At 48.6% G+C, this 26569-nt stretch overlaps 1 protein-coding gene across 1 annotated transcript in view; it reads left to right on the top strand.

The window, feature by feature from the left end:
- The window catches only part of LOC118793402 (lipopolysaccharide-responsive and beige-like anchor protein), a 210665-nt gene that overhangs the window by 63803 nt on the left and 120293 nt on the right, over nt 1-26569 (top strand). Inside the window, exons 31-36 of the mRNA XM_036551568.1 lie at nt 5170-5351; nt 7642-7723; nt 8293-8426; nt 9722-9783; nt 20527-20591; nt 22620-22728. Of these exons, the coding sequence (XP_036407461.1) occupies nt 5170-5351; nt 7642-7723; nt 8293-8426; nt 9722-9783; nt 20527-20591; nt 22620-22728 (634 nt within the window). The remainder of the gene's footprint in view (nt 1-5169; nt 5352-7641; nt 7724-8292; nt 8427-9721; nt 9784-20526; nt 20592-22619; nt 22729-26569) is intronic.

Here is a 26569-nt window from a genome sequence, read left to right as displayed (position 1 = left end):
GCGTTGCCAGAGGAGACAATGCACCATGATGTGATCACCGCGGGAAGCTGCATCCTCTGAGCGCATTTTCGGGGAAATAAAAAGGAAAAACAGAAAAAAAAACGACAGAAGAGCCCCTCAGATTGGAAGGGTAGACCGTGCCCCCCCCGGGAAAGAGACAGCAGTGTGAGTGTAGCAGAAACCTCAGCAGCTGCAGACGTGGCTACGTGCTGGAGGACAGGCCGAGGTCTGGTATGCATTTGCAGCATTGTTCTGCGGCAGGCGCAAAGCGCCGTTGGTTAACCCGCCCTTCAGAAGCAGAAAATCTCCCCGCGCGGCGGAGACGGCGCCCGTGGGAACCCCCGAGGCATCCCTCTGATCCCGCCTTTATCTTAGGAATGCCCTTGTCCAGAAAATCACAGCTCTCCTCATATCTCTTGCGTTATCGCGTGCGGCCGCGGCGCTCCGCGCTGCAGCGGGATGGAGGCCGTCTCTCCCCGGGAGGATGGCGGGAGGCGCGCGGCTCTGTCCAGGGCCGAGAGAGGAGCCTGCCTTATCTCCAGCTGGATCCACAGGCCCTGGCGTGGAGGTGCCAAGATATGTGGCCCCCGCCGCTTGTCTGACCTCCTCTGTTTTCGTCTCGACTGCACGGTCTTCTATTGACACCCAACCCCCTCCCTCCACCCAAACACCCCCCCTCGAGAGGCTGGGGTCACCTCTCTTCCTCATCCTTCATCCCCGCTCCCATTGTCTCGTCACTCCTCTGATGTCACTCCTCTGATGTCACACCTCTAATGTCACAGTCTTTGCGTGACCCGTGTCTTATTGAGGGTGGAAGTCTCCCATTGGTATCCCTTCCAAAGAGAGAGTGGACGTTCAGATCAGCAGCTCCAGAACTCCCAGCTTCTGCCACCGTGGGGCGTCTGGATTCTCAGGCCCGAGTCTGAGGAGAAGCGGTGACGTTTTGGTGGTGTCTTTTAGAAGAACAGCTGTGAACCCGTGAGTGTGATTACCCAACCTCAGACATGACAGATCTGTCCTGAGCGTCAGGTTGTTTCAGCAGGCCGGTGTCTAGACGGCAGGAGAGTGCTGATTAATTATTGATGTCGGCAGGGCCGAGTCCAAGGGAGGCCTGGTGCTCCAGGAAAGAGAGCCTCTTACAGGAATCTTAGCAATCGATACCGCAAAACGGGAACTGGCCCAAGGACTGGAACAGAGAAGGGGATGGAGCTCTGCTGTGTGAGTTCCAGCAACAGCAGCGTTCTTACAAACACCGATAAGGTGACATCAGAGCCTCTCTGTGGCGGAGACGAGCAGCATTTGGAGTGAAGACGGTATTTCAGGGTAGGGAGTGAGGCCAATCTCTGCGCTACCTGACACGTCATTATGTAATGCGTTCCCGACAGGCAAAGAGAGCGGCCGTCTTCATCTGAGCAGAGTGCTGCAAAACCGCCTCCCGATGTGTCCTTTTCGTAACCACAGTGTTCACTGGGTGACACCCGGTCATCACAGATCTGAGACCACGGGAGAGACTGTGTGCACTGTGATTGCTTTAGGTTCATTGTTTGCCTACAAGTGTAGCTGCCTGACCTGCTGATAACCATTGAAGCTAGTGGCTGGTAGGCTAATATCGAACTGTAGACTTTAGTATGACTTAGCTGACAGCGAGGAGCAGCAAACAGTCTTTGATATTTAAAAATCACCTACTTGCTAGCTAGCTAGTACCAGCTTGCCATAGCTTAAGTTGCAACCCATTAAATAATTGGAGTGGTTACATTAGCTATCTAGTGTGTTGGCTAACTGAAGTAAACAAAAGATACCCAAAAGTAAACTAAAAGTGATCCCTTAAGACACAGAGATGAAATGTTAACGCAAAAGATAATTAATTTTAGTCAATGTAATTTTTTCTAAAGCATAATAATTTATTGATCCTCCCTATCTTGTGTGAACCCGCTTCTTAAAGTGCAACTGTGTGTTTTGTATGTAAGGAGACAAATGTGAAAATGAGTGAGAGAAGGAGTCTTGAATGATGTACTGTGTCTGGTGGCTACATCATCTTATTCAATCCTCATCTCTCTAACCCCTGAGCCGGGTGGTTCTCGTGAATCCCTCAGTTACTTTGCACACCGAGGCAGAACCAGCACTGCCGTAAATGTGCCCGTGTTCTCCCATCATTCCTTGTGGTTGTGTTTGTTCATGACAGCAGAAGATGCTGAGTGTGCAGCTAGCTGGTTATGTGACATAACCCTGTGTGTAGATCATATAGAAAACATAGCACTGTGGACCTCTGGGAGAGGAGAGATCACAGAGGGGAAGAGGGAGCAGCCAAGGAGAGTGAAGGGAAGTAGAGGGGTGTGGTGGCTGGCCAGGCAGAGAGGGAAGTCAGAGACGTCAGAGAGACGATTCAGATAAGAGCAGAATGCCAGGCCTAGCAGATAGACAAAAAGGGGCATACCTTGAGCTCAGGTAGGCAGTAGGACATTAAAGCTAAACTTCTTCTAAAATCTGCAGACAGGTTTGCAACAGATCAGGCCACCTTCACCGCTCCCCACTTTTGTAACCATGTCCAGCTTGCTTAAATCCCATCCCTTTTGTTTCAGTGGGACAGGCCTGAGGCTGAGTGCGCAGATGAAGGCAAACACTCTGCACGCACACACACTGTTTACACGTTACGGCGTGACACAGCCTTAAACCGCCACAGGACCCAGCGACTAATAACCAGAGCCTTAGTTTTATTGACGCCTCGGCTGTCCCTTTTAACAGATGACCCGATGGCTTATTAATTGACAGTAGTGTTTCGCCCGCTGTTTGCTCTGGCTAAGTGTAGCTAATGATGTGCTGAATAATTTAGAGGAACAAGGGCAGAGCAGATGGAGTGTCCCCCGCCTCCGCTCTATACACCTTCCCCCACTACAGAGCTGACCAAGATTTCATTAAAATGAACACTCAGCTCACTCTGATCTGATTGGCTGAGATGCACTGTAGAGAACATCTGGGCCAATCAGAGACAAATGTGTTCAGTGACATAAAATGCCCTTCCTTTCCCTGATTGTGCTGTTGCAAAGATCCAGTCTACATATATGTTTAGGTTAAGTTGTTAGTAATGATTAGCCTTTTATATTGTCAGCTTGAGTTCTTTTTGTCGGCTGTGTATAAATGTGCTGCATAAAAAAGCTACTTATTAGAGAATGTTGTACTTCCATACTTATATTAACAGATTTTAAATCTTAACACTCAATTTATGTAATGACATTTTTCTCATTATTTTAATTTAGCTGCAACTGAGCATTGGTAAAGAATTGAGATCTGAGACAGTATTGTTCCAATATTATCATGCTGCATATATTTTAAAAATAAATGTCATTCTTAATGTTATCCTGTTTCACACTCAAATATTTTCAGGATTAATATTTTGAAGTATTTTTTCAAACCAAATTGTGGGCTGATATTTACCAGCAAAAAAATAAAATTCTGTAGCATTGAGATTCTCAGCCACCATTGTATCTAAACGTCATTAAATTTGTGGATGTTGTATCTGTCAGCTTCAGCACAAGCCTGACTGAATTTGTTCTGTGAACACTTTACCGGTTTACAGTATATGTGGTGAAAGGCAGTCTGTGTGGCTGTTTTGCTGTTTAACGTGCACCTTTACAACCATGGTGGGACTTTGTACTTTGTTTCAATGAGCGAATGAGAGGTAATTAAGTAAACATGCATGTAAGCACAGGGTCCGTTATGAGTGTGTGGCCGATGCTGTGTGATTAAAACAAAGCGCTGTCTGGGGAACGCAGTGCATTTCGGTGGTGAGCTTCATCCAATGAGCACCATTCCGACATCTCTCACCAGTCAAAAAACGTCCATTCCAGCACCCCCTAAGACCTTAAGTCTTAATGGGATGGATTAACCCTTCATTAGCTGGTTAACTACAGAGTGGAAGTGAGTGATTGGAGTGAGTGGCGTTTATGTAGTCCTGCTGCATCAGTAAAGACCTGTTGTCTTCAGCTGAGAGCTTCACGTCTGTTGTCGTTGATTTTCCCCATCATGCCTCACCCCTGATCCTAAATCACAGCGGGCCACACCGCGACGTGAAGTCCGGCACGGCATCTGGCTTTTTACTGCCGGCTTTGAACCGGGGGGCCCTTGTGCCTCACCCATTTTAAGATGAGGGGCCCCGGGGCCCCCTGTGTGCCCCACCACTTAAATAAAGCGCCCCTGCTCCTGCCCCGGCACTCCGCAGGCATCTTCACATCCTCACGCGGGGCGGCAGCAGAGAGTTCGGCGGCGGCCTCACGTGGCCGACACATGACGGGGCTGACAGTAATGCGCCCCGTGATTTACGACGCCGGACATGCTTTTAAAATCATTACACGCATAATGCACTGTAAATCAATATCGGCGCGTCCTGCCGCACGCCCCCGGACCGCTCTCCGCCGGACAGTCCGTGGCGATGTATGACTAGGGATACAACGACGGCGGTGGCTGGATAATACGCCTTCAAAGGCGTGATTGAAACGAGAACGAGGGGTTTGACTCGTGCAATTAAAAAGTTTGCAGAAACCGGCGGCACCGGGCCTTGTAGGATGGCCATTGATCTGAAGGAAGATTGATGCAACAATTAAGGGAGAATTTCCTTGTCAGGGAAATTGCAATTATTGCTCGCCCCGACCTTAATGGGCTCTCAGCGTTATTGTGCAAGCTTGCTGTATCCAGTGTGAAATTAAATTTCATGTTCAATAGTCAGCTGATATCAAGAGCCGCTGGCCTTCCATTACTCACCGAGCTCCGTATGACAGAGCATGTGCTTAAAGCTTTTGATGAAATTTATTAACACTGCGACTTTATTTGTGGGACAAAAACGGCTTCGTTAGTCTCACCTGATTATTACGTATCGGCCTTTAAGAAGGACAGGTTGCCTCTGCTACAAAACTAGTGTGAAAAAGAATCAGTGTGAAAATAGAATGGAATAGCAGTGTGTCCACTATTATGTACCCTTGTGCAGTGGTACAGTACATCACTGAACCCTCATGCTTTTTATTGAGTCTGAGGAGGACACTAAAGTTTGTTAAAAGAGGTGTATCCATTTACACCTGCCGTTGGAGATTCAGGGACGGCTGTTTTCTTTGTTTCCGCAGTAATATTTTAGACAGTCTGTGCCGTGTGCCTATCACCTGTCAACATTCTGTTTTTCAGGAGTGTTGTGGTCGCGCCTAAGAAAGCCGGAGCGGCTCCGGCCGCGGGGCCTGGCGCGGCGTCCGCTGCCACGCCCGCCCCCGCCGCCACGGGCGCCGCACCGGGAGGGACCCCCGCCAACAATGTGGCCGTGGTGTCGTCGGGAGAACCCGCCCACAGCGCGAATGTGGAGACCGCTGCAGGTGAGTGACCGAGAGACGGAGGGTTAGAATGATCCCTCTCACAGCGCAGACAGAGGAGCCAGAAACCAGATTGTAGAGTCAAAGTCTTACATGAGAGGAGACAGAGTGTTACTGAGAGGAGGGATAGAGTTAGCATCTTATGTTAGTCATCTCAGTATTAGGGAGAGGGGACACATTTGAGTCAGTGCTGATGACTAAGCAGAAGTACTCCTTTCGAAAGGAGCGAGTGCTAGAGAAGCTCTGTAGTCTCTTATACAAGAGAGTAAGAGTAGTGTGGAGAGGAAAAGCATCCAGAGTTAGAGCTGATATAAGCAGATAAGGGCGACAGATCTGGAAACTGTCTCCAATATCTACAAGAGAGAGTTCTCTGTTACTGTAACGTAACACTGATAAGATACTTCACATCAGCTCTGGGCTCTGAGGTATTGATAGTGAAAATTACATGGGGAAGATAGCTTCTGTATCCACTCAGCAATAAGTAAAGGCGTGTATAGACTGTTCAGCTTTACGGCGTTTGACCTTAATAGCAGTCTGGCTCGCACGTCTCCAGAAATCACAGGGGCAAATTTTGGTAATGTACGATCATTTGGAAACTAAAGCGTAGTTTCTGGAGGGGGCGAAAAGAGAGTGCTAACAGAAATGCTCTCCAAACAGAGATGTGGGGATGGCTCTCGCTGTAAATGAGTCACTTTTTGCAGTGGTGTGAAAGGTGACGGCAGCGCTTTCTGCCAGCTGAAACCCGAGGCGAGCGGAGCTGGCGCGGCGAGGGGGTCAGCCCTGGCCGGACGGGGCGGCTCCCCGCGGGCCAGTAAAGACCGCGATTTACGAGCCCCTGGGAGGCGGCACGTAATCCGCTTTCCCCAGACCTCTGCACACAGAAGCAGGTTACAGGCCTTGATAAATCACACTCCTGTATGAAGAGCGCTCGGTGCTTCTCGTCCTCATACAGTATCCTTCCAGATTATTGAGTAGCTTTGTTCTTTATTGACCCTGGGTTTTGGGAGGCCTCTCCCACTCGGCTGTTACACCGAAGAGTGACCAGCAGGTGGGCGTCAGATTTTGAAACATTTCTGTATGTTGCAGGAAACGGACTGATGTTAAGAAATTGCGTACAATATCAAACAATGGATTCACGTCGGTTGAGAGCTGCCTGATAGTGCGGCATGTTAAAGGGCATCCAGGGATCTTGTCTGATAGAAACCATGGGGGCTGTTTAGCTGGGCATATAGAGAATTTATTATTCATGTGCCTCTGTCTGCCCATTGTGAGCCTGGTGCCGCGGGTCCAATCAGACACTGTCATTGGACACACACTTTTACTGCATGACTCTGAATCTCAGGCTCATATTTTACACATTAAGAGATGGCTTGAAGAGGTGCCCTTGGAAAAAGAGCGGTAACCCTGGTAACAGGGCCAGCTGACCCGCTCGGGTGATGGCTGTTGCCGTGAGTGCACAGGGGCTGCGGTGAGCAGCGGGCAGACAATCCGCTCGCACACACCCCCGCACTCCGCGTCACTGTGAGCATCTGCCAGGAGGAGACAGTTTATCAGGGTGAGGATTAATGGAGATAAGTTCATTTGGAGCGCGTTTGAAGTGCCCGGCCCGCCTGTGCCCGGGGGGGGGTCGTCCTCAGGAACACATGTTTGTGCTTAAGGCCCTGTGCGGGCCCTCCTGTTGGGACGCATTCCATAACGGGGGGGGTTTAGCCACACCGGCCATCTCCAGAGCGTGAGTTACGCCCGCCCGGGGAATGCGGACCGCGGGGAAGGCCGCTCTGCATTCACGCACGCGGGTGTGTCACAGGGGACGCTGACACCTGCCTGCTCCCAGCTCAGTATCAGGAAACAGGAACATGCCGAGTCTGAGTCTGTCATCTGTTTTTAGGGAGGATATGTGTAAAGGCTTGTAAATTAATTGCGATGAATATTTAATAAATTTACACGTGTGGGAATTTAAAGTCTCCATTGTGTTGCGTTGGTTGAATTTGACATGATAAAAATAAGTGATAGAAAGTATATGCATTTCTGGCGTTCTGGTTAATTGATCGTTTCAACAGTGTGTGGCTTATTGGGTAAATCCCAAAAAAGTAACATTGGTAGTGCTTTGTTTTCTCTGAAAACGACTTGTCAGTGTGAAAATGTGATCTATGAAGCAACATACACTAGGTACTGGTAAATACCTGCTCTTCTTTTTGTAATAATAATACTGCTTGTCCTATAATATGTGGTTAAAAGCCCTTGCATTGTCATACAGGCAGACCCAATAACAGTGTGTCTGGTTCTGATTCAGGAGGAGGCGCCGGTGCAAGTGCAAACCTGCCTGCTGTTCCCACGGTGACCCCACTGGCCCAGGACTCCGCATCCAGCATGAGGTGGTCCAGTCATTTATATCTCTATCATCATCATCATCATAATTATTAACAGCATTATTATTGCCGCCACTGCGGAGTTCCCCAGTGAAGTTTGTAGTCTAGGCTTTTTGGGCAGGAAACTGAATATCCTTCTCTCTGCTTATAGTCAAGTTTGCACCACGGTTGATTGTTGAACAATTAATGCTTCATTTTTTTGAAAGTACAGTTTTCAGACCAGATAGAATGGAGGGTCTCAGGATAAACAGGAAGGCACATTGTAGGCACGTTTTTAGAGGAAGAATATTGATGGAAATTTGACATGAATAAGTTATTTTCTGCATGAGCATTAATACACTGCCACATCGATTTGGTCGCACCGTTGAGACAGTGGTGTGCTCATACAGTGCACACGGTGTGAGTCTCACACTCTTCAGTCATGTGTGTACCAGTGAGCACGCAGAGACGGATCGCTGGCCCAATGTGACATGCTGAGGCTGGTAGTAAACGCAGGTCTTCCAAAGGCCTGTGTTTCAGCGTCTGGCTGCCGTGTCTTTCCCTCCGTAAGTCTGTTCCAACTCCCTCTCCCGCAGCATCTCTGAGAGGCTGGAGCACGCCCTGGAGAAGGCCGCCCCCCTGCTGAGGGAGATATTCGTGGACTTCGCCCCCTTCCTGTCCCGGACGCTCCTGGGCAGCCACGGGCAGGAGCTGCTCATCGAGGGCACGAGTGAGTCGCCGGGGGAAACGGGGCAGGGGGGGCGCTATTCCGCCATTACGGAGCAGAGACGCGCACGTATTCACATCCTCGTATAGATTTGCCCTTATTATGCTGGAAACAGGGCCCCGGCCTCTCCCTCCGCGGTGCGATCCGTCTCCGCCAGGTCGCCCGTAATGAACAGGCCCCATTGTTTAAGCCTGGCCCCCTTAATGCCTCACGCCGCGCAGCTGTGATCAAATTGGAGGTGTGAAGCACCTAGAGTATATTTTAAATAACTGATTGCAGCGCGCCGGGGCTTTATAGAGCAGAGAGTCAGGGGTCAGGCCACTAATAAGAGTGTTTTGAATGTCTCCTGCCAACAAACAAAATGGAAAGTTGATTGATAGCTGGAGGGGCCAGGTTTGGGGGGGCTGAGGGGAAGGGGGGGGTGGGGGGGCTGGAAGAGGAGAGGTCACAGAGCCATTTCCCCTCCCTGCATACATAATAGCCCCTCAGCTCCGAAATCACAAAATGCAGATATTACAGATCAATAAGACATATGCTCTGCTCATTTGAGACTGTAATACAAGGCCCAACTACGTATTGGTTTACAGTAACATTTTGTAGGTTCATTAGTATCCAGCACAGCCCCTGCAGATGTTGGATATTTAATCCTTGTTTTTTTTTTTTTTTTTTTTTTTGTTTGTCACTGTGGGGTTGAAGTCAGATTCTGAAAGCTCGGTTTGTATGGCTACAGAAGGCCAGAGAGAGCAGTTCACCACCGCGGGAAGGGGAGCCGCTGATCTGTATTGCATTGTGTTTTGCCCTTCAAGCTACGGCCCTCAGCAGCGTCTGTGTTGTGTCCTCATTTTCCCCTGCCTTTGTAGTTTAAACTGAAGGCAGTGCACGGCTGCTGCTGTGCTTTAAGCCTTTGCCTTCGTAATGGAAAATGAGGGACTTTCGTGCCTCCTCGCATAATGAGGAAAACATAAGCTTACAACGGATGACTTGAGTTTCAGTCGGAAATGCTATGCATGCGTTAGCTGCGCTGTTTTCATAAGGACAAGATTGTCTTGTGCAGAATACCTGTTTATGTTAAAGGTGCCCTTTAACATAGAGCCTAAGAAAGGGTCAGGATTGCTCTTATAAACCAGAGAAGGGAGACACAGTAGGCTCCTGAAAATGCATGGTATGGAACAGGAAGGAGACCCTGGGTGGGTGTGACTGTGGGATGTGTAATGGCCGCGTGGTGTGGCACAGTGGCTGAGGGTGACAGTGACGTGCGAGTGACCACCGGGCCTGCTTTCTCCCTGTCTGTGTTCCAGGTCTGGTGTGCATGAAGTCCAGCAGCTCTGTGGTGGAGCTGGTGATGCTGCTGTGCTCACAGGCAAGTTCCGCCGTCCCTCGTCTCTACCTCTCCTCACAGCCTTAACCCCCCCCCAAGCTCCCCTCATCTCTCCCTCTCCTCACACTCTTTACCCCCCCCCCCCCCCCCCCCCCCCACACTCCACTTATCTCTCTCCTCCACTCCCACGCTGCCCCGTACCTGCCCAACCCAGGCCCTTGTTATGAGTTCAGCATCCCCTACACCAGGGCACCTTGGACGAGGCGAGGTCAAGGGTTCCTGACCCATCCTGACCCATCCGAAAAACCTTTGACCCACGCTCATAGGCCGCGCGCATTCACTCGCCTGACTAACAAGGGCCGCGCTAAATTAATGCTGCTTTGCATCGATTCCTTCCCCTCTCTGTCTTTTATTTTTCGCTGCCATGTTCCCAGATTTATTTAGGCGATGTTGACGGAGAGTTCATGAATACAAATGAAAGGGTCGTAGCAGGTGTGAGAAAATCAATGGCGCGCGTTGTCAATACGGCGCAATAAGGCCCGTGGCTTCAGGAGACGCCCCCTAATGGCTGTCAAAACTGGGGGGGGGGGATGCGCCAGAGGGCACTCTCACACAAACACCCTGTAATAGCTCTCTCAGGTAGAGAGCATTTGGTGTTGCCATCCAGGTTTTTAAAGGGAGAAATAAAAAGGAGCAAAAAGCTGGTGATTTATTATCTCTCCATTTCGCTTGGCGAGCGTGTGAAGTGGGGTTTATTTTTTAGCGAAAATGTGCTCTCTCTGCCTTTTTACCCCTCCCCTGTTTACCAGTCCTTATCCTCCACGCTCGCTCTCCGAACGTAATATAGAGAGATTACACCTCGCTTCTGGTGTCACTCTCTGCATATATTTGGGAAGACAGGGGCGTAGGGGAGAAGTGAACCTTAGCATTCGGAAGGCAGAATAAATGACACGGTCTAATGCATCTATTTGTCATATCTGTCAGGGCGCTGTTTAATGCTAATCTAATCAGAGCCGGAATCTGGAGATTGCCACACTGGGGGCCGGGTCCCAGTCACCCGCGAAACAGACTGCAGTTCCCTCCAAAAAAAAACAACAACAACAAAAAACCCAGCGAATGTGGTGCTGATTGCTTCAATAAATCACCCAGCCAAATTCTCCCACAGCCAATGCAAATGGTATTGTGTGGGGGTGGGTAGGTGGTGGGGGGGGGGGGGGGGGGGGTGCTGCCTTAAATTCAAAGCGGACTCAACAAACAAGCCTACCGCTGTGCCTGGGTGCGCTACCAGCTGATCAATGCGTGGCAGTAATGCTGTTACCTGTTCTAATTTCTGTGCTCCTTGCATGGGGAAGGGAAAGGCCGGGCGCTATTTTACATCTGAGGGACGTGACGTTTTGAGCGCCGTGAGCGGGAAGCAGAGGAGGAGGAGGAGGAGGAGGCCGAGGATGAAGATAACGAGCCGACGCGGCGTAGATGCGGGGCGGAGATGTCGATGAGCTTGATTGATTTCTGTCTCCGGCCGAGATAGTGAGGGTGGCACGGCATCTCTAAAAACTAAAATGAATTTCCACGGGAGAGACGGCGCGTCTCCCGCGCTGCCTTCCAGGGGATCGGGTCACAGACGAGGTTTAAATCACTGCAGATATGAAAGACGCGCTAGCCTTTCACTGCTATTGAGGATGGAGTTATAAACAGCAGTTTGATAGCTTATGTACATGCGGATTTACAATGAAAGAACAGTTTGGACCAGACACATTCACAGGTGGATGGCATATTTGGTATATTTAAAATTGTAATCTAAAAACTAAAAAGTGAAATCTAATTAAAAGTCTGTCAAGTGTAAAGTCACACTATTTACTCAGTCTGGTTGGCCGGACTGAGTAAATAGTAAATATTAAGTAAAGCCAGTGTATTAAATATAGATTTTTTAAAAATATGTATTAAACATGGAAAATCTCATACCCAGAGGCAGAAGAAGTCCCTTTCATGTTTTTTTTTTAAATAAAATTTTTATTGTTGTATGTTAATAGACAGAACAACAAGTCAAGTGGGATAATCCAGGAAATCTGCTTATTTTGTAACCGGTTAAAAAAGTCAAACTTGTTTATTACTGCTTTATAACGCGTTAAAACTGGCATGTGAATTAAAATGCCATCTCAGTAGCATCCTGAGAAAATGAGCCCCCAGCAACATGCCTCATGTGGCTGTTTACCTCATACATTTTATATAAAAAACATCTCGCCAGTTATCAGGAGACTGTTAGTTGGTGCATCTGAAGAAGTGTAACAGCTCAGTGCTGTTTTTCCTGTCTTTGGGGAGGCCCCTGGGGTGGAATAGTGTGATTACCTGGTACCAGGCTCTCTTGGGCCTCTCGTTCTCACCACAAAGGGTACACAGTGTCTTTCTCCTACCTTTGCTGCTACATTCTGTAAGGATTGTGGACACTTGAGTTGCACCAGTTTTGCCCATTTTCCAAAGAAGTTTGATCCCAGTCTCTACGTCCTTTCAAGTACAGACGGACAAATCACTTAAAGTCACTCATAGCGCTATATTTATTTTAAGTTTCTGACCTCCGTGAAGAAAACAGTTTTTCCCAGTTAAAAAAAGAATTATCTCCTCAAGTCAGAGAAACGTTTATTTCAGTCCCTTCACCAAAAAAAACCCAAACAGCATCAAAGGATCTGTTTCATCCAGGAACTTGGAAAACGATGGGAGCCTTCAAAGCGTGTCTGCTCGTGAGACTTGAACGCTGTGTCATCTCTTAAAATCGTCTTCCCTTCCACTGCCACGTCGTTCAGGCTCATTTCTGGAACGCCGGCCTAATTCAGACTGACGCTTTCTCCGACGACGCGACCCCGATTCCGGGTTTAAAGATGCGTTTATTACTGTGCATTCTGAAGTACATGAATTCAAAAAAAAAAAAGAGAGGGGGGGAGGGCGGGAGGTTTCAACCCAAAACATGGAATAAATAAATAATGAGTCTGGCCACTCGGCAGTGGAGTTGCCCGACCAGAAATCATTTGGCCCGGATACTATAGTGTCTGCTATCTGAAAGTGCTGTCACATAAATCTCCCAGTAGCTGCGTTTGTGTCCTGTATATCACAGCCTATTGTCTGAGCCTTCTGTCAGTCCATTTATTACTTTGCCATCTATCAGAAACACAATCCTATACAGAGGGGATGGGGAGGAAACTTCAGAGCGGTGACCACCAGACTGCATTAACGCAATAAAACCTACTTTTTTACACAAATATATAGCTAGCGACCGAGCAAGCCTTCTGCAAGCCAAGTAAAGGACCAGAGAGGGGATAGACAGAGAAGCTCTAAGGGTAGGACAGACCCAGGCTTGGCAGTACTGAGAAAAGTGCACCATAAAAGTGAGGAATAGATGGCTTCCAGAGTTTATTTTCGAGTGGAACTTCGTATTAAAAAGAAAAATTAGGCCCTCTGCTCCAACCGCAGTGCACTGTGTCCTGAACTTTGAGCTATAAATGTATGCAAGTGATGGATTTTTTTGTTTCTCACCACTTTTAATAGTTCATTTTAGCAACTGCAAAACAAACTGTGTTTGTATGAAACCAATATTTGCACGAAACCGAAAAATTGCAGAAATGTGTTACTCTGTGTTATGTGCAAAGCAAGGCCTAAGTTTCATTGCCACAAGGGGAGAATGATTTCCTGTTTAAATATTACATTGCGTCGTTGTGTGAATTTTTGAGTGCCTTAATCTGTTGTTTATTTTCCGCCTTTGACAGTTTGTGTCAATTTTGATTTGATTGTTTTTGGCTGAAGAGATTGTTCAATATGGAGATCCCAACATTAGTAAGATAATGCAAAAAAGAAAAGGGAGGGTAATGCATTCTTTTCTGGAATTTGATGTGAATTTCCTGGCAGTCAGTGTGATTGTTTATGGAGCCTGTTGGCTGTATACATTTTTATATGCGTATGTATCCTGTTTGGCATAGGTGTTGCCATAATTCACAACATGTGCTATAATATTTGGTTGAGTTGCTGGTTCCTGCTTTCATTTTGAGCATATTCATATGGGTAGGCACTCCGTTTCATTTATTCAGTTTTACTTATTTGGTATTTTGAGCATTTTTAGATTACAACGTTTCACTACCCTCATACAAACAGTAAAGAACACTAGTTTTTGTTCATGATGAATTTTATGCCAGAATTTCACATTGGTAACGTGTGTCAGGATCACAGTAGTTTTCTTTTGAGCTTCTTTTCCAGTGCAGTTGGAAGAGGCTGAGGTGGTGGCATCCAGTTTGTGAAGTCACTGTTAACACTGCCTAACAGATGGGTACCTCTCTAACGAACATACATTTCTTGACCTTTGACCTCTGTGCTGAAAACGGAGCAATGCAAAGGGGCGTGCAGTATAACTCCCTTTGTACGAGCAGCACGTGGTCACCGTGACCACACAGTTGGGTCTGACAGGGATGTTGAACATGGCGTAGCACACAAGCATCACAGAAGGGCGCGTGGCGGAGTGGAGATGAAGCTAGAGGCCTCAGATTTGGGCCATCGATTTGACAGGCAAACTGTGTGTGTGTGTGTGTATGTGTGTGTTTGAAAGGCATGACTCCGGCCCCTGAGGTGCAGCGGTATGAAGGCGTCCGGGGGAGAGCGGAGGCGTTTCGGCGCGGACCGCTGCCTCTTGGGGTGTGGGGGGGGGGGGAGGGGCCCGAGGAATGCGGTGAAACCGGGGTCACGCCGCCTCTCTGGCCGCATGTCCACAGCGACACCCCGCCGTTTGCGAAAACACACACACGCAAGGTTCAGGTTCAGTGCAGCGCGAGTGTTTTTTCCCCCGTCCTCCCCTCTCCGTGAATCGGGCCTCACGAGCAGTCGCCCTGCCTCTCCGCCGTCTCGCCTACAGGATAACCTCACGCTGCTTTCATAGCAGCCCCTTTGAATGGTGCTCTCCGCTGTGGCAAATCAAAAACAAAGTAATATCAACTGGCACTTAATTCTGCTGACCTCCTGCAGGGTGGAGCTATGCACTGAAAGTCAACTCTTCCGGACAGGAAGTGGGGCCTAGCAGTCCAGGGACCTAAAATGAAGTGCTCTCTCGTTTGGCGCGGGCCGGTTTACAGTTCGTCTGGACGGCCCACAGACATACCACAAAAAAACAGTGAGAACTGGTGTCGTTTATACACAGCTGTAACACAGTCTTGGAAAAACACTCCCAATTTCTCGCTGCCACGGTTGATAAAACCCCTCTCGCTGTCTTCCAGCAAACAAGGTTTGGAATTTAATTCTGTCATTTTTATAGACAGTGGCTGTCCCCCTGTGTTTGCATTATAAATTGCAATGTTATATTTCGTCTGTTGCGCGCAGACGTGAATACGCCTTCTTTTGGAGGGAAACGTGACAATGGAGCGTGTGCCATCCGCTGGATTCAGCCATAAATGGAAAATACACAGACCAACAGAAGTGCTGTGACTCTTTTCAGATTTACAGCCAGGCTTTAAATGTTAAAAAACAGAGATGCTCTCTGAAAACGTGTTTATTCTGATGTGAAGGAACTGAAGGGGTGTGTGGTGTTCTATCCAGAGCTGAGGTAGTGGGGTGGGTTTTGGAACAAGAGGTGTTTTTGACTAAAAATGGTATCAATAAAGTGTGGCGTTGACCGGCATGCGCTTTGGCCTCTGTTCTTCCAACACTTTTAACTGCTTTAGAAAACCACTGGTCAAATCAAATTATTTATGTGTTTTCCAGCCCTTACTTCTCCAAGGTTCTTGAAAGAAACCATGCTTGTTTTGTTTGTGAGGTTTCGTAGTTTCGTAGTTCTTTGCTGCCACTTAGCTACGCCAGAGCGCTTCTGTGCAGTGCCTTTAAACCAGATAGCATCTGAGATTGCAGCAGTGGGTGGCGTTTTACCCCTCAGATCAGCAATTGAAATCTGAACAGTCAGATGTCATTGCGATACGGCAAGCGAGATGAGAAAAGAGACCCTTAACACGCCGGCGCTTATCTGCGATAAGCATAACCTTCATAAACGCTATATTATAAGATGTATAGGTCTGATAGTGCTTTCAGACGTTCCGGGCTGACTCGGCCAATATCACGGATGCGCGTGCTGACGCGTTCACATCTGTTCGGATCCGAATGTTTGTTATTTCGCCTGTGTGCGGCTCTTTCCCCCCGTCCCGGTCGGGGCCTTTGTTGTTCCAAACACTGCGGATCAGCGTTAATGATGAAAGAGATGTAGCGGAGCGTTCCGAGCGCACGCTGTGACGGTCCTGAAGCCCTCATCAAGCCGAGACTAAACAAAGCTCCGCTCGCGGGCCCCTGATTGGGAATGACACTCGCTGCTGTGCAGGCTCACTCGAGAAGAAGGGGTAAACAACGTTCGCGAGATTACCCACTTCTGCGATACAAATACTCCCCTGTTTAGAGAGAGGGACATCATGCATGTGCGGAGATGGGGGGGGGGGGTTTGAGGCAAAGCCACGGCGCAGACGGCGTGATTACTGCGGCCCCCGATGCTGTCTGCCGCTCCTCGCGCGGAGCTTACGTCGGCTTCTAGTGAAAACAACTGCAGGGGAAGCTACGGAAACGAAGAGCCGGATGTTAGCCGACTGTAATCCTCCGTCTGACAAAGGAGGCATAGTTTTCTCGACCGCAGCTAAAATGAGATCGCTCCGAGTCGGTTTGGTGCATTGTTATCTTAACCACCGACTTGAAAATAATGAGCTCTTTTTTTTTTTTTTGGGGTTGGGTGTATGGGAGAGCAGAAGGAACAGGCTTTTGCCCTGGAGGGATAACCATGTCATGATGTCACCTCAGCCTCTCTCTGGATTGCAGCTGTGCTCTGCCTCTGCCTCTGCTCTGCCTCCACACACACACACACACACACACACACACCATACCGCCTGTTTCCACGGTGTCCACCCATGAGTCACTGTGATACCTTCCCTCCTATTTGGATGTTGCAGGACCAGGGTAAAGACTGTTTTCCAATGAGACACCTGGCACACCCCCCAAACTTGTGTGGCTGCTTCACTGTAGTAACAGCTCTAATAGTGCTTCTCTGCAGCTCCGATGTAGACTGAGGAAGGAGCTCTCAGGGAATAGCAGAAAGCCTGGAGCTAGGCTGTGTTGCTGCATTTGCAAACCCTGTATTTCCAACTTGTGGCTAGAAATGTCAGACCTGGCCTGAAGCCTCTTAAAGCTACTATTCATGTAGCAACAGTTTGAGACAGCCAAAAGAGGTACTTAGAACTAGTCCTGGTCAGTTGGATTATACGTTTTATATGATTTATTATTGTTTGTTTAGCTAGTAAGAAGAGTATTATCATTTTAGATCTTCTACCAACACAAACGTACATTTCTGAAGAATTGCATAGTTGATATGAATTTGTTACCTTTCATCACATTATGTTGCTTGTGTGTGGACTACTGCCTGCGGTGCTGGATTGCCAAACCAAAGCAGACGAACATCAAAGAATGCTACAGAGAAGAGTGGAGTCTAGAGCTCCTTATCCCACAATGCTGTGCTGCTAGGGTTGAAACGTGCGAAGGTTAGGGCCAATGCACCTTTGCCGTGTAACCACCCATGGTAATGGACTACTCCCACTGGTAGAAAACACCACCTTGCTGTCCTACTGAGAAAATGAGCATTACGGAAAAAGTTCCTTTCCTGTCGGTGATCCTCTTCGGTGTGCGGTCACCAGGACCATGAGAAAAGGATGGAAGTGCCTCTAGAAGCTCTGTGGGGAGAGTTGGTCTGAGGTCAGAGGTTACAAGCATCCTCATGGGCCGGATGGAATGGCACAGTTAATCATGGCAGCCATGAGAGTGACGGAGTCGCTGTGGCCCAATAACAACCTAAGGATTGCTGTTAGCGTGTAACATATATAGGTAGGCTCACTTCCTTTATGTATGTAACAATACGAGTGTGTTGATCACAGTGACTAATTTTCTTTTCCTTTCGCATCCTTTTGCCAGTGGTTGGATAACTACATCATGCATGTGTTAAAGGTTCCTTAGCTCCCGTAGGGATTTGAAGAACAAGTGCTTTAGTTGCACTTGTGACAAAATGCTTTTTTGGTGCACTCTGGGAAAATAAAACAATATGTGTTTTCAGTCAGTAAAACCAAATTTGTACTAGCAGAGCAAAAAGCATGTTTTTCTCAACCAATAAGCATGTGAAGGCCTGTGCAGTGTCAGACCTCTGGTTAAGTAAACATGGCTCCTATACAAATTCGTCTGCATCCACAATCAGGTTGAGGAGACCTCCTGTGCAAAAAATATATTTGTTTTTAAAAATAAATTTCATGTACGAGCAAGTGTGATAAGAAAGAAAATGAGCAGACGAATAGCATTTGACATGGCTTGTGATGCAGCCTGTGGTATTTCACATGAAAGTAATGTTTGATTCACTGCAATGCTGACAATCTCTGCAGCTGTGACATTTCAGGGCAGAGCTAATGAGCTGTAGCAAAATGGCCGTAGCTTTCAGGGGTCAACTTTATTTTTGTATGTTTAGCTCAGCGAGATCGAGTGCCGTCGCGGCTGTTTTGCCAAACGTGGCGTTTCTCGCGGCGCGATCGCAAGGAGTGTCAGCCGCCACCTCTCTCACCGTAGCGGCGGAGAGGGCCGCTTCCTGCGGCGTCGGGTTCCAGGCCCTCGGAGTGGCCCGTCCCCCCCGGCCCGTCCGCAGGGGCCTCATGGGTAACGTCCTTCAGCCAGGGGCCCCCGCAGCATAGCTCATTTCGCATGAAGGGTTCCAGCCCAGCCTGGGCCGGGCTCCCACCCCTTCTGCGCCGTGACTCAGAGGTAAACACAGTCGGTGCCAATAAGGCCCAGCCAAACACAAACCGCTTCTGAGACGGAGCAGTTTCCGACGCCGAGCTCGCCCCCGGTCCACGTCCGCTTACATCACAGCACGACCTCAGACGTCGTGCAGGTCAGAGCTGAGTAAATAAACCTTTTGTTGCAATTATGCGTGATTAGCGCCGCTTGATTCGGAGAATGATGTTGACACACACAGGCTGTACAGTGTGTGTGCTTTAAGTCAGTGCTCTAACCTCTGCCCGTGTGTTTTTCTTTTGCTCAGCATACGGAAACAGGATCATAATCGTTTACTCAGTGATGCCTTCCAGTCGACCTTCCTGATGTGCCCATGTGACAGTTTCGAATATTTGAATTTACTATTGAGTTTTAATTCAGTGGTGTAATAGGGTATAAGTAGTTTTTTTTTTTTTTTTTTTTGCTATTTTGCCACACAAACACAGAACCACCTCAGTCTACCAAAATGTCTGTCAAATCTAACCGTCAGTAGTCAGTATACATCTGTAATTATGTCTATAAACAAACTAAATCCGAATGATCTGGTGGACAAATATATATCAATATCATATCTGTATTTACTTTTTAAACTAATCCCATTTTAATGCAGGTACTAAAAACAGCAGAATGCAAAAGCAAAAATTGGCCTTCACAGCTGTTAATTGTGGGAGATCGCTTCACAGAACTCTATAGCAGTAGCTTTCAAACATAGCAGAATGTAGGCCAGGATCCTGGCTTTGATAATCTTTTGTTGTAGAGTACGTGGCTTGTCTGAATGTATAACTATTGTACAATGTGGAAAAAAACAGAGAAAGAGAACCATAGCGGTCGCACAGTACCAGCTCTCCTCTCTGAGTCCCTCTCTCTGGGGCGCCGTGCTCCCCCTCTCCCACTTCCCCGCGCTCCCTCTGTTTACCACAAGCACACCCGATACATAAACAGCGGCTTCCGATCAGCTGAAACAACGCAAGGCGAGGATTTTAAACACGCCGCCCGCGGCCCTCTGGAGTCCGAATGAAAGCCTTCCTGCCACTTTCGTGCGCTAACAAAAAAGTTTAAATCCTCGTTTATTTTGGTTGCGTTTCCCGTGCTTCGTCCCCCCCCCCCCCCGCTCCCAGATCTGTGTGAAATGTCTCCGGTTCGGAGAACACGAGACATCTGCCGCGGAGCTGCGGCGCACGCGTGCTGCACTGCCGAAAGGAGATCACAGCGACATTTAAATTGTTATTGCTGTGAAATTACCGACTGCAGCGAATCGCCTTAACAACAGCACGGCCTGTCCGCGGTTGTGAGTGACGTGCTATGACCAGGTTACTTTAACTCCACTTCTGTGGATTTTTTTTTTAATGCGTTTTCCTCCGGTTCCCCAAGGAAAAGGAGAGGTTTCAAACTTAACGCCTCCGTCTTACGCTCCTGTTATTCTTCCCGATGGGCGCGCGGAGAATGGTGAAATATTAAACCGATTATGAAGGACGACGACCATTAAGCTTCTGTTTCGCAACTGCTAAAAAAAACCCACTTCAGGCCTCGCTCAGCTGCAGTTTATTAAACTGTTTAGACAAACTCCTGGCCTTTGCAGCGCTGTAAACGCCTGCGCACGGGTTTAAGTGTAGGCGTGACAGAGCAGTGTGAACAGCGTGTTTCCACCGTTCCTCACAGGTCATTTCTGTACTGGACCTATTAACACCATACTTAGGTCTGTGGGCCTGACTGAACCGGTGATACTGGTCCCAGTGCTACTGCTTTTTCTTTACTTTTTCTTTATAGTTTAATATTGTTTGCGTGTATATGTATATGCTGTACTATACCTATATTCCGTTTATAGAAATTCTGAATAGAATTCACACATTTGCTGTCTTTGTTCTTCCCTCTCTTACTGACATTTTTCTGCACGTTCAGTCACTGATTCCGTCCGTGTCTGTCTGTTGGAGGGGTGGGATACATGGGGGTTAATGAGTCCGTGTATTGTTTGTGTTACAGGAGTGGCAGAACTCCATCCAGAAGAACGCCGGCCTGGCCTTCATCGAGCTCGTCAACGAGGGGAGGTAATTACAATTTGGAGGCGCGACCTCCGTTAGTCACCTCTTCATTATGTCCGCTTCCTCCAATCCATACGGAGCCCGGGGCCGAGGAAGCGCAGGGCTGGACGGGGTGGAGAAATCAATGCCGTGAGGAGGGAGGGCCCTCGGGCGGCCCACAGTTCACGGGCCCATCAATACCTGCGTGCCTCCCAAGGGGGTAGGCTGAGGGACAGGGACAGGTGACAGGGCTGCGATCCCTGATGGCCCAGTGTCCCTGCTGATGAATCAGGGAGGAGAGTGCTCCCTCCAGTCAATCAGGGGGGTTAATGCCACCCTCCCCCTCAATTTAGGCCACAGTAACAAGTTCGGCAATGGTACTCCCCTCCAAAAAAAAAAAAAAACACTCAGCCAAAATTTTGGCTTCAAATTATTATTGGTTTGCTCCCTGTGTTTTAGTCGGAGCCTGAAATCGCTTTTGAAAGCGTCTGGAAAAATTCAACAAGTGAAACGAGGACAGGTTATGGATGGCTGCACCGAGCATACAGAAACAAAATGCTCTTACACAGTTGGCTTATAAATCCCCATTTGCCGACAGTCACTTTCCATGGGTGTCATTTTTTTACAGGGAGCAAATCCAAGGTCCCCGGGACAGGGGTTGTATCACTGAGGCAGTTGCGTACACTTTGGAAGCTGAAAGTGTCGGTGCGTGCGTATGCAGACACACACACGTATACAGTACACGGGCCCGCGTGCATGAGAGTTACGCGCGCTGTGTGAGACTGCTGTGATTTGCAGCGCCGGGGCGTAACAGGATGTCAGGGCTGCTCCGGGAGAGAGAGAGAGAGAGAGGGAGCACGCTGCAGTAGCCATAAAGAGTGGCAGCAGGGGCGGCGTTATTGATGGCGCTGGTGCGAGAGGAGAGCCTGGGGTCCAGCTGCTGAAACAGCGGGCTCGGGTTACGGCGCCCGCGCCCCGGCCTGTTATTGTTCCACTTTGCACGGCCCTGCCCTCCCCTGCCCTCCCCTGCCCTCCCCTGCCCTCCTCTGCCCCCCTCTGCCCCTGGGGCGAAGAGGCGTTCCCCTGGATGAAGACTTTATTGCTCCTGCTAGCACGGTGCCCTCCAGCACCCTTACAGTGCCCCCCCCGCCCCTCCCCCCACCACCGCATAGCATTAACAAATCAATTAACGCTCACGCCACTGGAAGCGATTCTCATCGAGCCCAGCCGGATTCCCCGGGGACGGATCTGCCTCTGCGATTGTCGTCTGTTTCCCTTCTTCTTCGTCCAACTGTAAATAAGCAAAACATTCATTTTTTTTTTAAACATAGATAAAAATCTCAACTAAAAATACTTATTCAAATCTACATTTCGAACTCTGACCCTGATATTGGTATGCTTTTGAAGATCTTTAAAAAACTCCACTGTTCTTTTTATGGATGTACGTTTTTAAGATGCGTCTTGCTTGTGTTGCATAGTAACTAACTCATAGAAACGTGTGCTTTGTTTTTCCGAGGAATGGTGATAAGAGCACACAAGTCTTATCCAAAGGTGACTGTTTAAGCACTTGAGACAGTATATTTATTCATGCTTGTGCCTTATTGACCCATAAATGTTATATTTTTTCTACACAGCTTCAGTCTACACTAGACTATAAAGTTTTCTTCTGATCTCTTGCTCAGAAGGTTATGTCTGTAGTAGAGAGTACAACTGTAACATGTCTATATTTACTTAAATATCAGTGGACCAATTATAGGTTGACTTTTGCTTTACATATAAAGTGAATCTCCTTGTTGTTGACTGTTTGGAACTGTGCTCAAACACTCCGTCGGTCACCCTTGACTATCAAACCCATATGAAACAGTGGCCCGGGCTTCCATTTACTCAGCCAGTCCCCCGAGTCTGGTACCTCCTGCATGTGAAATAGCTCTAATCCTCACACCGTGGTCTTTCATGTAGTGTTTGACCTCACTTGGACGTGTGTGCATGACTGTGGTGGGTAATGTAGGCTGGGCAGTGTAGTGGCTGAGTATGTTTTCTCTCTCCCTCCTGAAGGCTGCTGAGCCACACCATGAAGGATCACCTGGTCAGAGTGGCCAACGAGGCGGAGTTCATCCTGAGCAGACAGCGGGCCGAGGACATCCACAAGCACGCCGAGTTCGAGGTGAGCGCAGCTCTGCCTCCCAGCTGAAAGCTGGCTGACGGAGAGACGGACGCACTTTCACTCTGTCCTTTGGATCCTAGCATGAGTAGTGCTGGAGCATGGAGATTGAGGCCGCTAGGTTGAATTTATCGGAGAACGTGTAGCACACTTACAGTGCTGACGGACTTACCGAAGGTTTCCTTTTGTTAATTCTTTGGCTGAGTCATTCCTTCCAGCTCCGATCCCAGTCGCCGCCTGCAGGCGAGCGGCTGCTCTGTCCCGTCTCAGTGCCTGAACCCCGGACTGTAGCACATGCCTGCTCTCCTCGTCTCACTGAATCACTTCCTGCTCTGCAGGGGCTTGCGGATTACACTCCCGCAGGGGGTGTTTGGGTCTGCCCTGTGGCAGGAGCGCAGCCGTGCTGAGCCCAGACTCCACTGCCTGGCCAGCGCTAACACCGCAAACAGTAGGGGATTGGTTCACGTCCCAACGGCCGCTCTCTGTTTAAAAGGCAGATGGAGCCACTCAGGAGCTGTAAAATGTGATGATTTCAAAGGGTCAGAGAAAGGTTTCTCTTATGGGGTGAATGGGGACTATGAAAGTGTAGGTAGCACAGTGATGTGGTATTTTTTTTATAGGGAGCTGGAAATGTAACCAGAGAGCTGCAGGTTCTAATCCTAGCTTGTCACACTGCTGTGATGCACTTAAGCTTAACCTGAATTGCTTCTCTAAACACCCAGCTGTACAAATGCCTGGGTAGCTCTGTAAATGTAGACGTTTGCAAGTTGTCCTGCAAAATGAAAAATAATAATAAAAAAAAAGCTATTTTAAAATGTGGTTACTGGGGGGAAAGAAATTTATATGCCCTAATATGGTCCTCTTTGTTTCCTGGGAAACGTGGGGCCTCTACCACAGCTGTCCCCCTGCCTGGGTCTTGTGCTGCATCCGTGGCTGTTTCCTTGGAAAGACTCAGTCCCTGTGGTCCCTACCCTCATTAACTGCTCTGGATAGTTGCTTGGATGGCTTTTTGTTCAGTGTCTTCCCTCAGTTTGGTGTCAGAGAGTGTATGCTGTGTGTAAGATGTGGCTTTGCCTGTTGGAGCTAGGCTCCACACATGGCCGGGTCCTCGTGTGTGAGATGTATCATCTAGCTAACATCGTTACGTGTGTGACATTGTGTGTGTATGTGTATGTGTGTGTGTGTAAGAGAGAGAGAAAAAGAGAGAGTATGTGAGTGTGTGTGTGTGTATATGTTAGTGTGTGTGAGAGAGAGAGAGAAAGAAACAGAGTGTGTGTGTGTGTGTGTGTGTGTGTGTGTGTGTATGTTAGTGTGTGTGAGAGAGAGAGAAAGAAAGAGAGTGTATGTGTGTGTGTGTGAGTGCATGTGAGCGAATGTGTGGTGACAGCTGCCCCCCCAAGCCCTCCCTGATTACCCTGGGGTCCAGACCAGGCAGATGAAATGCTCACTTCATTGCCCAATGATCATTAGGGGCGGTCGCGCCCGTGTGCTGGGGGTATGCAGATCCGCCGTGCGTGACATGGCAGCCGTGATGGGGTGCGCGCCCCACCCCCTGTGTACGTCGGGGTGCGCAGGGGACGTGTCTGTCTGTGTGGTGGGGATGGGGGGTGGGGGGGGGGGGGGGTTATGGGGGCGCACTGTCATCTGTAGACACTGACAGGGCTCGCAGCACAGACGCTCTCACACCCCACTGAACACATCCACAAATGAGCACCCTCTGCCCCTGCTCGTGTTTGGGAGCCGCCTCCACGCCCTCACTCGTTTGTGTAATGCTGGCCTTTTTTACATGCAGGAGGACGCAGTACTTCAGTCTGCCGGAGGGGGGTGGGGTTAACTCTGTAGCACTCCCACTCAGGGGAATGATCTTGGGAGGAGAGAATAATTGGGCTTTGTGGTAGCACAGGGATTTACACGTGTGCTCTACAAGCACGCCTGATGAGGCTTACTCCTGCCATTTAGGTATATTCACATGGCAGTTTGAAGACACTGCTTCTATGGGAGTAATGTGCTATATGCTTTCATGCCACCTACTGTTTAAGTGTAATGTTCTACCTAGGAGTATTCATGCGGGTGAAGTGCAAGTCTTGATGTACTTTACTTATAAAGGGTAGTACGCTACGCAGAGATGTTTGAAAAGTTTGTGGAAAAGATACAGAAAAGAACAGAGCCGAAAAAAGGCCACATGAAGGCGTATTAGAACAGACCCCCTGCTGTCGATCCAGGAGGAGAGACGTGAGCATTTCTCACTTATTTCTGCACGATCGTACCCACGCTGTCAGGGGAAATTAGGAAATTAGGGCCATGGGCGCATCTGAAAGCATATTCATGCGCTTGCAGTTTCCACGGAGCTGAAAACAGGGCAGCGTTGAAGCCACCGGCTGTGGGTTCTCGAGTGTAAAGACTGCCGCGTTCGCGCTTGGCTTTCGGGTAAACGCAAACAAATGCATTTTGAGCAATGCTGTCAACATGCTTCACTGACTAAATACAAGGATGGTCTAATTCTGTCTTTGTACTTCTTGCCCTTTTTTTGCTGACATCGTGTGCATTGAAGGGCAAGTTCAGCAATGCAAGATGCTTTACACTGGACTGATTGGGAGGAGGCTGAACACAGTGACAGAGCCCACACAAGGTGGGATTTTCCAATGGGAATGCTTTGATTTGAACAATCCTAAGAGTTGCGGTCAACAAAAAAAAGCATTCACATGGATAGTTCTGCTCTAGAACGCAGCTTTATGCTACTCTGAGCGATGTACTACCACGTGCAGAGTTTTCCACATTAATATTTATACTAGCTCACACATGACCTCCAGGTCTGTTACACCTTGCTGTGTTCAGACTCCCTTTAGCTACATCACCACTCCATTCCAGGTCCTTTTTATTTGTTGTATCTCTCTCTCTCTCTGTCTCTTTCTCTCTCGCTACTCGCCCGGCGCACAGTCCTTGCGGGCTTTAATCAGATACCCAGCGTGGCCGGCCCAAACTGTGCCTCGCAATTGAATTCCTCGTTGAAATCAGGCCGCTCTGCCGTGACCTTAGAGAGAAGGAGGCCCCTGATAAGTGCACGCTGATATTGTTGTATTGATTTTTCCTCCACCCCCCCCCCTCCCGTCATCCTCCTCCTCCTCTACTTCTGAAACCCCGTTTCATTTTACACCGCTACAATAAAACCGTGCCGGCCCAATGAAAGGTGCCCCGTGGGTAAAATTGTTTTGCTGTGAGTTTTTTTTTAAAATTTATTTACTTTACTATCTTTATAGCAGCTTTGTGTGGTGGTTCTAGAGGAGGGGGACAGGGACAAATCCTTCTGGTGTTTGTGTCCCGGTCATGGAAAATGAGCCCCAAGGTGGGTGCATGGCTCTTGACATAAAAACGGGTTTCGCATCCCCAAAAAATGAGAACTGTTGTGTGGAAAGGCTTTACACAGGTTCCACTGCGGACCTTGGAGGAGTTTGAGCCGCTGTAGTCGTTCCACACCGGGATAGAACGGTTTCTCCCCGGAATACAACAACAGGCGGCGGCGTCCGCGGAGATGCCAGGCAACACTGTGAATTATTAAATAGATAAAAATAAATTTATGTTTGCTCCCTGTCAGAGTTCATATCCACGAGGAAGCCTCGATAGAGGAGGTGAGTGATTTCGACAAGTTTGCTTTGGAGATTCATAACATATGCCGGCCCGGGCAGGAATTGAGTTATCTCCGCTCCTGAGAGTAAGTTATTACGATGGGCTTGGGGGGGGGGGGGGGGCGGCTGACAGAGATGGAGATAAGTGAAGGAAATTCAATTACCTTTTAGTGTTTTCTTTCTAATAGGATCCTTAATGTGAAAAAGATCCTCGGATGATG

This window comes from Megalops cyprinoides, chromosome 18 (genome assembly GCF_013368585.1).
Source record: "Megalops cyprinoides isolate fMegCyp1 chromosome 18, fMegCyp1.pri, whole genome shotgun sequence".
NCBI lineage: Eukaryota > Metazoa > Chordata > Actinopteri > Elopiformes > Megalopidae > Megalops > Megalops cyprinoides.
Note: the sequence above shows the minus strand (reverse complement) of the source record. Positions and strands in the feature narration are given on the sequence as shown.